Source organism: Castor canadensis, chromosome 7 (genome assembly GCF_047511655.1).
Source record: "Castor canadensis chromosome 7, mCasCan1.hap1v2, whole genome shotgun sequence".
NCBI classification, from domain to species: domain Eukaryota; kingdom Metazoa; phylum Chordata; class Mammalia; order Rodentia; family Castoridae; genus Castor; species Castor canadensis.
Genome location: NC_133392.1, coordinates 62,627,165 through 62,640,353, shown reverse-complemented (window position 1 = coordinate 62,640,353; position 13,189 = coordinate 62,627,165). Strand labels below are relative to the sequence as shown.

General features: G+C 34.6%; 1 protein-coding gene across 6 annotated transcripts in view; it reads left to right on the top strand.

The window, feature by feature from the left end:
- Positions 1–13,189, top strand: part of Micu1 (mitochondrial calcium uptake 1) — a 202,379-nt gene that overhangs the window by 86,049 nt on the left and 103,141 nt on the right. For all 6 annotated transcript variants that reach the window (XM_074079103.1, XM_074079097.1, XM_074079098.1 and 3 more), the window contains one exon: positions 8,792–8,835. In XM_074079103.1, the coding sequence (XP_073935204.1) occupies positions 8,792–8,835 (44 nt within the window). The remainder of the gene's footprint in view (positions 1–8,791; positions 8,836–13,189) is intronic.

The window sequence follows — 13,189 nt, the reverse complement described above, 5'->3', positions numbered from 1 at the left end:
TATAGGGAGGGAACCAACTTATTTAGGTATTAAATTGGACTTTGAATTTCTTTTCAAATACACAAGGAATATAGAGACTACCTTTATTGTCATTACCATTTCCTCTGCTATGTTCCAGATAGAGATTGCTCTATCTGCCTGGGTCTCGGATTACAGATCATGTGGAGTAGAGTCACAGCCAAGCTATAATAAATATGTAACATAACAAAACCTTCTTAGTTGTGAGCCACTGAGATTTTTTTTTTTATTCATAGGTATTTGATTTTTTTTGAGACTATTGTAAATGGAATTGTTTTCATATATTCTTTCTCAGTTTGTTCATTATTAGTGTATATAAATGCTAATGATTTTTCTATGTTGATTTTATATCCTACTACCTTGCTATAGCTGTTGATGGTGTCTAGGAGCTTCTGAGTAGAGTTTTTTGGGTCTTTAAGGTATAGGATCATGTCATCTGCAAATAGGGATATTTTGACAGTTTCTTTACCTATTTGTATTCCTTTTATTCCTTCTTCTTGCCTAATTGCTCTGGCTAGGAATTCCAGTACTATGTTGAATAGGAGTGGAGATAGTGGGTATCCTTGTCTAGTTCCTGATTTGAGAAGGAATGGTTTCAGTTTTTCTCCGTAAGTATAATGCTGGCTGTAGGTTTGTCATATATAGCTTTTATGATGTTGAGGTACTTTCCTTCTATTCCTAGTTTTCTTAGCGCTTTTATAATGAAATGGTGTTGGGTCTTAGCAAAGGCTTTTTCTGCATCTATTGAGATGATCAAGTGGTTTTTGTCTTTGCTTCTGTTAATGTGGTTTATTACATTTACTGATTTTCATATGTTGAACCACCCCTGCATCCCTGGGATGAAGCCTACTTGGTCGTGGTGAATGATCTTTTTGATGTGTTGCTGAATTCGGTTTGCCATTATTTTATTGAGGATTTTTGCATCAATGTTCATTAAAGATATTAGCCTATAGTTCTCCTTTTTGGAGGTGTCTTTGCCTGGTTTGGGGATAAGTGTAATACTGGCTTCATAAAATGAGTTAGGCAGTTTTCTTTCCCTTTCTTTTTTGTGGAACAGTTTAAGGAGGGTTGGTGTCAGTTCTTCTTTAAAGGTCTGATAGAATTCAGCAGAGAATCCATCAGGTCCTGGACTTTTCTTTTTGGGGAGACTCTTGATTGCTGCTTCAATTTCATTTTGTGTTATAGATCTATTCAGGTGATTAATATCCTCTTGATTCAGTTTTGGATGATCATATATATCTAGAAATCTGTCCATTTCTTTAAGATTTTTGAAATTAATTGAATATAGGTTCTTGAAGTAGTCTCTGATGACTTCCTGGACTTCTATGGTGTTTGCTGTTATCTCCCCTTTTGCATTCTTGATTCTACTAATTTGGGTTTTTTCTCTCCTCATTTTAGTCAGGTTTGCCTGGGGTCTGTCGATCTTGTTTATTTTTTCAATGAACCAACTTTTTGTTTCATTAATTCTTTGTATGGTTTTTTTGGTTTCTATTTCATTGATTTCAGGTCTTATTTTTATTATTTCTCTCCTTCTATTTGTTTTGGGATTTGCTTGTTCTTATTTTTCTAGGAGTTTGAGATGTATTATTAGGTCATTGATTTGGGATCTTCCAGTCTTTTTAATATATGGATTCATGGCTATAAACTTTCCTCTCAGGACTGCCTTTGCTGTGTCCCATAGGTTCCAGTAGGTTGAGTTTTCATTTTCATTGACTTCAGGAACTTTTTAATTTCCTCTTTTATTTCATCAATGACCCATTGTTCATTAAGCAATGAGTTACTCAGTTTCCAGCTGTTTGCATGTTTTTTGTCTTTACTTTTGTTGTTGAGTTCTAGTTTTATTGCTTTGTGATCAGATAGAATGCATGGTATAATTTCTATTTTCTTATATTTGCTGAGGCTTGCTTTGTGCCCTAGGATATGTTCTATTTTGGAGAAGGTTCCAGGGGCTGCTGAGAAGAATGTATATTGTGTAGAAGTTGTATGATATGTTCTGTAGACATCAAGTAGGTCCATTTGATCTATTGTATATTTTAGATCTAGGATTTCTTTATTGATTTTTTGTTTGGATGACCTATCTATCGATGATAATGGGGTGTTAAAGTCTCTCACAACCACTGTGTTGGAATTAATAATGTTTTTAGGTCCTTCAGGGTATGTTTGATGAAATTGGGTGTGTTGACATTGAGCACATTATAGGTTGATAATTGTTATTTCCTTTTGGTCTATTTCCCCTTTTATTAGTATGGAATGTCCTTCTTTATCTTGTTTGATCAATGTAGGTTTGAAGTCTACTTTGTCAGAGATAAGTATTGCTACTCCTGCCTGTTTTTGAGGGTCATTGGTGTGGTAAATCTTCCAGCCTTTCATCCTAAGCCTATGCTTATTTCTGTCGGTGATATGGGTCTCCTGTAAGCAACAAATTGTTGGATCTTCCTTTTTAATACAGTTCATCAAACTTTCCCCTTTTGATGGGGGAATTAAGTCCAGTAACATTAAGTGTTAGTACTGATAGGTATGTGGTTGTCTTAGTTGTCTTAGTTGTTTGAAGGTTTGATTGTGTGTACCTAAGTTGAGGTTACTCTCTACTTTCTTGCTTTTTCTTTTCCTGTAGTTTGGTGCTGCCTGCCTTTTCATGGTTATGTTGGGTTTCACTTTCTGTGTGCAGAATCCCTTCAAGAATCTTTTGTAGTGGTGGCTTTGCTGATCATGGAAGACTTTTATTGCTCCATCTATTTTGAATGATAGTTTTGCTGGGTAGAGTATCCTGGGGTTGAAATTACTTTCATTCAGGGCCCAGATCTCACCCCATGCTGTTCTTGCTTTTAATGTTTCTGTTGAGAAGTCTGCTGTGATTTTGATGGGTTTGCCTTTGTATGTTATTTGTTTTTTCTCTCTTACAGCCTTCAGTATTCTTTCTCTAGTTTCTGTATTTGTTGTTTTAATGATAATATGCTGTGGAGTAGATCTATTTTGGTCTGGTCTGTTTGGTGTTCTCGAGGCCTCTTGCATCTGTATGGGAATAGATTTGGGAAATTTTCTGTTTTATTTTGTTGAACATATCACGCATTCCCTTGCTTGCACCTTTTCTCCTTCTTCAATGCCCATGATTCTCAGGTTTGGTCTTTTGATGGAGTCATTGATTTCTTGCATTTTCTTTTCACAGGTCTTGAGGTGTTTAATTAATAGTTCTTTGGTTTTTCCTTTAATTACCATTTCATCTTCGAGTTCTGAGATTCTGTCTTCTGTTTGTTCTATTCTGCTGGATAGGCCTTCCATTTTGTTTTGCAATTCTGTTTCGTTCTTTTTTTGATTTTCCATATCCTGAGTCTTTTCCTCTTTAATGTTGTCTATTTTTGTCCTGAGTTTGTTTATCTATTTATTAATCGTGTTCTTTGTTCCACTGTGGTGTTTATATAGTGCTTCTTTGGTTTCTTTTATTTCTTCTTGTGCTTTTTCAAATTCTCTATTTTTGTTGTCTTTGAATTTCTTGAGTGTCTCCTGTACATTTTGGTTGACCATATCCAGTATCATCTCTATAAAATTCTCATTGATTACCTGTAGTATTTCTTCTTTTAGATTATTCTTGTGGGCTTCATTGGGTTCTTTGGTTATTTTGTTGGAGTCTGGATCTGAGTATCTGTTTTTGTCATTTCCCTCTGGTTCCTGTTCTAATTTTTTGCTGTGGGGAAAATGGTTTCCCTGTTTTTTCTGTCTTCCCATCATTGCCCTTCCCTGTACTGTGTGCAATTAAGTATTTTCTAGCTTGTAATAATAACAATGGTGATATTTAGAATGGAAGGGTGAGAGGAGAGGGAAAGCAAGGAAGTTAAAGAAAGGGAAAAACAAATAAACAAGTAAAAAAACCAAAACAAACAAGCAAACAAAAAAATTTCAAAGATATAAACAGGGATAGATAGTGTACTAATCAACAGTAAGCTGAACAGGCATTAGAGGGACAGAAAGAGGATTGAAAAAAAAAATCTCCAAGTTCAAATGCAATAAAGTTTCGGTCTTAATAATTTTGGTGTTAGTTCCTCAGCCTCCAATCCTGGAGATGGTGTCTCAAAAGTAGTTCTGTTGTTGTCTCATCAAAGGGGAAAAAACCAAAAAAACCAAAACAAAACAAAACAAAAAAAACACCATAAAGTCTCCCAAGTTCAAATGCAATACATTTTCAGTAAGTTTTTCAGCATGCAGGTATAGTTCGGTTGTTGTCTCATCAAAGGAAGAGAGGAAAAAAAAAAAGAGTCTGGAGACAGTTCTGTGAATGGCTGTCTGAGGCTGTGGCTCACCTGCCCACTACTGTCAGCCAGCTATTGCTGGAGGCGTTATTCATGCAGATCTCAGAAATGAGCTTAACACTCACCTGGCCCTGCAGGCTTTGTTTACTTAGAGTTCTCCCTTGCGTGAGCCACTGCTACAAGCTTTCCCCTTTCCAAGCATACTGGGGGAGGTGACAACTGCACCAGCTTTCTTAGGGCTGCATGTTTATTTACTGTTCACATGGGAAGTGGGTCTTCCCCCCTCTCCTGTGGAGTTTTCCTCCCACTGCCACTTTAACAAGCTTTCCTGCTCCTGGTTGCTGTTTGTGTGCTGCTGCTCCTGCCTTCTCCAGCCAGCTTGTTTATTTACAGTTCCGTGAGGGATTTCCCCTCCTCCCCTTTGGCACTCAGGGTGCCCCGCCCTCTTTGCTACGTGTCTTTTTTGTTGTTATTGCTTATTATTCAGGTTTTTTTTCTTTTTTCCCTGGGTGGGGGTCGGTCTGTCCAGGGGGCTATGCTGATCTGGCCCAGGGCTGTCTGTGGGAGTACCGTGTGCCGCTTAGCTCACCTTGTGGTCTGCGTCTTTCCAAGTGGTCTGGGTGCTCGCGTCGGGCGGCTGTGTGGGAGCCCTCCTGGTTTCTCCGTTTAATGTGAAGTGGAGATGCTATGCGTGGGCTGGAGGTGTGGAGGAGTCAAAGTTTTGCTTCTTCTCAGTGGTTTGTCCTTTAATGTGTATCTCCAGCGTCTCTCCAAGATTTTACTTTAGGAAGCTCACTTTCTGCTTCCTCGCTCTAGCTGCCATCCTGGAATCTCCCTTGCCCTTACCGCCACTGAGATTTTAATAGTGTTATTGCAGCACAACTTCTACATTTCCCATGCTTATGTTATGTGTATATTTATGTGTATGTTTGTATGTAGCTATTCTTTTCATTTTCAGTGCTATATAGTAATGAATATCACTTGTATAAATTTATAAATGTCCCAGTATTTAATTTATCCATGTTCCAATAGGTGGACATTTAACTTGTTTCTAATTTTATCAGCTAGCTGTTGCTGTGTAACAAGCAACCACAAAATGTCAGTAACAAAAAACATTTATTTAGCTCATGTATCTGAAGGTCACATAAGGTATACTGTTCTGATCTTAGCAGACTTGGCTCTGTAGATAGGCTAGGAGTTGGTGAATCTAGGCTATGACATGCTCTGCTTATCATTTGTTTTAGATTACAGGACTGTCCAAGATATATTCTTGTCATAGTGATGACAGAGATAGAAGAAAGCAAGCTAACTTCAAAGGGCCACTTTAAGTATGCCTGTCCTCCTAAATTGCTAATATCTCATTCATTAAAGCAAGTCACATAACAGAGCCTAAAGTTAGGGACTTTTCCATGAAGGTCAAAGGGAAGAAACTGAATATTTAACAATAATCTGCTGTGCCAGTTTTTTTTTTATTACAACTCATACTATAGTGAATGATCTTCTGTATCTCTCTTTTTGCAGTTTTGAGAAGTTATTTTCAGCATCTCCCAGGAAGTAGACTTGTAGCCCATTCCTCTTCACATTCCTTAGACATTGCCAAATGTATTTCCAGAGCAGATATAATAAATTATACTCTTCCCACAAATGAATGAAAATCTCCTCTACATTCCTGTCAGCACTTGATATTATTAGACTTAAATTGTTACTATTTTAATGTTTATTATTTTGTGTTAGAGATTGAACCCAGGACTTCACATGTGCTAAGCACACCCTCTATCACTTAATTACACCCTCAGCCCCAAACTTAATTTTTTTAGCAAACTTACATGAGTAAATGATTGTATCTATGTGGTTTTCTTTTGCATTTTACTAACAGCTAGTGAGACTTAGCATCTGTGCATGTTATTGACTACTCAGTTTGCCATTTCTCTGAATTGTTAGTGTTTCCTGCTCATTCCTCTACTTGATTTTGTTTTCATTAGTGAAAATATCTTATATACTCTATTTAAATCTTTTATATGCATTATAGTTATCTTTTTCTTTTCTGGGGACTATGTCTGGTAATTTTTAATGTATAGAAGTTGTCAATATTAATACCTTCAAGTGTATCAGTCTTCTCCTTGGTGACTTATATTTTCTCTTTTTAACTGCTTTATTGTGGCATAATTAACTAAATAAGCAATAATTATATATAATATATTTACTATTTATAAAGTATTTGATGGGTTTTTCCATACTAGTTATATGTATATACCAGTAAAACCACCACATCAATATAATGAACACCACCCCCAAAAGTTTCTTTGCTCCTTTTTGGGGTCCTTCTTTCCCACTTTTCTCTGACCTCCATTTATTGATTTACTGATTTTCAGTCTACTTTCTCTATCCATTATTGAAAGAAAGGTATTGCTTTCAGACTTAAGCAAAGTATTCAATACCTCCAAATCTTAACCCTCTCATTCGTCAAATTAGGACAATAGCAACTAATTTATAAGACAATAAAAATTAACTTTTCATATGTAAATATCTGTTTTACATAATGTAAAATATTATGGATATTTTCTCTTGATTACTACTTGAAATGATATTTTAGATATATTCAATGAAATATTAAAATTAATTTCACTTATTTCTTTTTGTCTTTTTAAAGGTAACTGTTAGAGAATTTTAAATTGCGTATGATTTGTATTTATTACAATACATTTCTTTTCAACAGTGCTGCTCCAGTTGCTGAACCAAATCTTACTCATAGATATCTGAATCTAGACTAATGCTTATTCCTCTTTAAGGAACTAGGAAATTTTATTTCCAGGAAACCTTTAGGAGTTTCTTATGCTTTTTATTCTGAAACTTTAGAAACATCCACTGGATAGAGGTAGGTTGTGTTTATCTTGCTGAGAACACTTGGAAAGTTCTTTTAGTTTACATATCTCTTTAGTTCTGAAAAAGTTTCTGCTAATACTTTTTGGATTATTTCTTCCCTCTTTGTGAATGATGAAAGATTGTATAAGGTATTAAACCTCTTGAATTAGTGTCTTTTTCTATAATTTTCTCTTACACTTTCTATTTTCCATCCTGCTGTCTCTTTGGCAATGTATGGGTCGCCTTATCCTTTTCTTTTGATGGTTTATTGAAAAATAGGGGGAGACAGGTGAAGTTTTCAGTTTTTGTTGTTCTCTGTTCTTTTATCATAGAAGCTTATTCTGTCATTTTAACTGATGCCTTCTTGACTGCGTATGAAACTTCACATTGGAATTGTTTTAAAAATTTCCTTCTCTTTCCTGAATTACCTGTTTTCTTTTATAAGCATTGGTTCCATTTGTTCAGTGCAGACTTCTAGAAGGGGTAGCACATTTCAGATCAGCAGAATGTGTAACCAAATGTGCAAAAACAGAAATGCAAAAGCTTCTTTTGGGAGCAGTGATAATGTGATTATTATAATACTTTGGATACTGTATTCATGCCTGAGCTAGCACAAATACAATGAAAACAGGAGGAAGAAAAAAAGAACTGAATAATTATGCAAGAAAAATAAGCACACATGGGAACCGCTTTCTAGTTTTTCCGCTCTCAAAACTCCTATGTCTTACTGAACTATTTACATGCTCCTTCATAATATTATTATAACTATGTGTCTTTCTAACAAAATTATCTTTCCTTGTGTGTATGTGGTCTGGAGAAGGAACCCAGGATCTTAGCACTGTGCTACTAAGCTACGTCCACAATCCTCTGACAAAATTGTGAATCTTCAGTGCAGGGCCGATATGTTATATATTCATTCTTTCATGGCTGTTTATTGATAAGATACTGTTTCAAATGCTGAGGATAAAGCAGCGTGCAAAGACAAAAAGGCCCTGCCCTCAAGGGCACTTATGTATTTACTTATTTACTTAGTGTTTCACAGTGCTCAGAATTCAAAGCTAGGTATCCCAAGTAAATATTTGTTATTTAACTCAACTTCAAAAGGTAATATTAAGATGATCTATTTGTGATTATTTAGATGTGTTGCAAAGGTTCTTTTGCTCTTTTAGCTGATCCAAAAAAATTATTATGCATTGAAATTAAACTTATATTCCGTATCTTTTTTCTTTTCTTATTAATTTTTTTATTATTGTTGTACTGGGGGTACATTGTGAGTTTTACAAAATTTCTTAGACTAAATCATAATTGAATTCACCCTCTCCATCCTTTATTCCCCCTCCCCTTATATCCTGTATCTTAATTCAAGGTGATGTAATGGAACTAGTGCCATCCTGAAGGAGTCCAGAGTTTATTTGACTCTATTGTTGAGTAGGTTTGCACATGCAACTTTTACTTTTTCATAGCCTTACTGTTCTTATATGTAAATTAAAAATTGGTATCTTTAACTTTTATCCTTTGGCTCTGAAAGTGAGTCAGAATATTCATTCCTGTGGTCTTAAACCATCCAGTGTATTTAACTGAATAACTGGAAACAAAACTGAGAGCTTCATTTTATACATGTCATTGGAGTTATAATCAGTGGCTAATTTTTTTGTTCTCTTTTTCAGACTTGGGCCTGGATCAATATATAATAAAACGCTTTGATGGAAAGGTGAGCAAACTGTCACACTTACGTATATATCCTGTTGTTTACTAAGATTTTCAGGTTCCTCTAGAATTATATCTGAGAGATCCCTGGATATCTGTTTAGCTCATCAGAAAAACAAAATGCCTAGGTTAAGAGGTCTGTGTCTTCTTCAAATGCTCCCACAGAAAGAATTAAGCAGATGTTTCTTTTGTATTTTTTCATGTGTAGTAACTCTTATGGGTTGCCTGCTGTATATATCAATGTTTAAAAAAACAATGTTGATTTTGAATGTTAATGCAATAGTTATAAAGATTAATAAGCACCCTAATATTATATTTGCATTTCTTAATAAAATACCTATTCTGCTATTATTGGGATATACATATATATGTGTACATATATATATGTGTGTGTGTGTGTGTGTGTATATATATATATATATACATGCATACACATATATATATATGTACATACATACGCATAGCTTGAATTTTTGAAAACTTTAACTATGCTATCAACTTTGTAAGAAAGTATTCCAGTTCACCATGTTGAGTTGGCATTGTCAGAAATTAATAGTCATGTTGGTATAGAAACCTTAAACATTTACCATCAATGCACTGTGCTAAATATGTAAGGTCTTATTTATGTGAATTTGATTACAGAAACTAATACAGTGTTCTCTAAATAATGAAAAAAAAATACCTGATTTGCCCTCTTCAAGCTTTCTAATTATATATATAGCAATAATCTTAAATGTAAAATTATGGAAGTCCTTAAATTGCTTTTGTAACAAGTATAAATACTCCATATTTATATGTTTGTATAATGTTTACTTTCAGGTCTTTAAGTAAGTCATATTAAAGTCATTCTTAGTTATAGAAAATGAAATTTGCAATTTTATTACCTCATAAAGATATCAGTTAAACATGTTTTTCCCTTTCAGGATAAATTCTCCAAAAAGAAAACTATACACAGGGTCAGAAAGAAAAGTAAATGTTCAATTTTAAAGAGGTGGAAGAAGGCACATCAGAAAGAAGAAGGAGCCAAGAGTGGCTCTACAAAGTGTAAAGAGAAGGAAGTCAGAAGGAAAGTCATGGAGTGGCAGAAAAAGGCAGGACCATAAGAGAGGGTCTAGATGGGTGGAGTCAAGGTTAATAGAAACTGATTTTGCAGGAATGTGCCAATTACCACACCATACTGCATATCCTGGTAAGGTGAAGCAATAAATGTTAAGCTCTTTTGCACAGAGATTTGAGAAATCTCAGCCAAGGTTACCTACTTACAAAGTACCTTTCCCATTGAAGTGGCACAGTGCCTTCAGTGCCTCCATCTGTAGGTATCCTCTTTTCAGAGTCACATTTTCTTTTAAGAAGAAGGAAAAGAAGAGAGAGGGAGGGAGGAAGAGAAGAAGGAAGGAAGGAAAAATAAAATGCAATAAAACATTAAAGTACTTAAGTACTACCTCTCTAAGGAAACAAAAATGTCAGTGCTTATGTGTTTAGAAGGCAGACTTATCACTTTTTTTTTTGCCCAATGTTTATTTGTGCACGGAAGCATAAAATTCAGAAATTGGAGCAAGAAATGAAAGCTTTAGGAATGTTAGTGTATAATATTTAAAAGCATAACTTGATGAAAGCCATGTGAATGAAAGTTGACTTTATGGTACCAGGGAAATGGTCTGAAAATGAAAAGAGGAATGGGAGTCTCACAGTAGAAGGTGTAGAATTGAGCCATGACCTGGAGCTAGCCAGCTCGCTTCCTAGAGTGAGGGAGCATCTAGCCTTCCCAATCATCTACCTTATGATAATGCATGTTGAATAGCTGGGCCAGGTTCTTCCTTAAAATTCTGTATTTATTTCCATCAAGTACATTCTTGGGTTGTTTTATGGTAGGCTATTTATACTAAGTTTATCTCTGGTTTGTGTCTTTTACAAATTATCTTTTTATTTCAAATGAAAATTAAGAAAATAGTTTCTATCCTACTTTAAAATGTTATATAATGAAGAGTGCAAATTTATTTGGTGTTCACAAGTTTTTCCAAAAGTTTTTATTATGTATGAGGTCCTTTACTTGATAGTTACAAAGGTCAATACTGAATCAACTTCCTTTACATCTTCATGACTCTCATTCTCTCAGTTAAAAAATCTTCATTCTTAAATAGCACCTCCTAGAGTATATAAATCCTACAATGCTTTCCTGCAGAAAAAGCAAAATTTGTGTGGTAATTATAGTAAATTTCCTGCAATATAGCCTGAAGTATTGTTAAAAGACTAAATGTCCTGGAGGAATGTGCTTTGATCTTAAATGGGCACATTTCCCTCTTTCTCTCTCCCCTTTTTAACTTGAAGGATACTGGCTTTGAAGTACCTAAAGAATGCTACCATCATCTTAGCCTTCATTGTTTTAAATTTTAACATAACATTTAGCAAACTCCATCATTTGGCCAGTAACAAAACTAGTTTATTGTACTGCCTTCCTATTAAATTATACTTTAGACTTTGTCATTGAAAGCAAGAACATATGTAAAAGTAACATTTTCCCTGGGCATTTTTCATTTGTATTTAAATTTCATGGAACCTCCAGACATAAAATAGACTATAATGGCCCAACTGATAATTGACAAATAATTGGGAAGTTATTTCATATTTTGCTATTATCTTTTCTCCTATTCTGTTTAATTAATTAGAAACTTTCCTGTAAGAAGTAAGTGAAATATTCCTGTTCGAAGTGATAGACAATGAAACTGAATCTGATTAGGTGGCTTTTGAATTTTTGTGGGATTCTTTTTCCAGAGCCTATTAATTCTTTAAGAATACTAGCAATTTCCTGTGTAGAAAAGGCAAGAATATATTGTTACTGGCACTTGCATCATCTGTTGTATTTCAAAACTTTCTACTAATACAGGCTTTCTATAAAGAATTGGAAGATATACAGGTGCCATTGTTTTAAGAAAATGTATTGTAGATAAGTGATAATATTTTTTAAAATTTCAGACTATGTTTAAAAATTTTTTAAACTCCAAAGCTTGAAAGTGTTTACATTTTGTCTTCTGAGCTATTTGAAAATCTTTTTTTCTTTTTGTGATTCTGGTAATGTATCCCAGGGCCTAGCTCATGGTAGGTAGGCGCTCTACTAACTGAACTACATCCCTAGCTCTTGAAAATCATTCTCATCAATAACTTGTTAGTACTATTACAAATATGACAATGCAAAATATAATCAGGCTTTTGTTTTAACATAACATATCATGGATTTTTAAAAAATAAACTCCCTAATATCCATGTATTCCCCTTAGGACTTATTTCTCCTTGACATGTATAGTCAGTTATTAAGGGAGTTCCTGTCTTCTAAGAGTGAAATATATTATGGGAACCAAAAGGTTATGGCTCAGGGTTTGATGAGTCTCCACATTTATTTGAACTGCTTAAATTCAGCTCAAATTTAGGTAGGTTGTAATGTTATGATAGGTAATTCTGCGTTGTTAATTAGCCACCTCTCTCTCTCAAGACTTAAAACCAGTCAAATCCAAATTCTTATTGAATTATTGCATTTAATTAGGTTTTACTGTTGCTAAATATGAATATGTTGCCAGAATTTTGTCTTTGCTTATGATCCATATTTTTGTTTGTTCCATCATTCCCATCTTTAAAGTAGGGTATATCACTTACGTTCTCTTTCTTTTACAATAGGAAAGTTCTTGCTTTAAGAAAATATATAAGTTGCCAGGTACTGGTGACTCATGCCTGTAATCCTGCTACTCAAGAAGCAGAGATCAGCAGGATCTCAGTTCACAACCAGCCCAGGCAAATAGTTTGTGAGACCTTATCTCAAAAAATGCCCAAGACTAAAAGGACTGGTGGAGTGGCTTAAGTGGTGGCAAGCATGAGGCCCTGAATTCAACCCACAGTACTGCCAAATATATATATATATATATAAAATGTATATTTATATGTCTTATATATATAACTATATATAAAAGAGTTCAAGCAAATTCACAAAGTATTTCAGTTTCTCGAAGCCAGAAACTCCCCACAAATATTTCATAGTCACTTGTTTTTTTAGGGGTGGTGATTTAATACTTAAAAAGAAACAAAACAGTAACATTCACTCATTGGTTGTTGGTGATTTATTTTTCCAGTTTTGAATTTTAAATAAAAAATGTTCGGCTGTATTTGTCCCAGGAGGGAATTAACACCAAGAATAACAATATGAAAAAACAGTTGCTGCTTATTAAGTGTTATATGCCAGACACTTTTCTAAGTGCTTACCTTTAACTACTCATTTAACCTAAGACCCCATCTCAACTAAACAAGCCCAGGTGGTAGTACACAACTGTTATCCCAGTTATTTGGGAGGTATAGGTAAGAGGATCACTTCT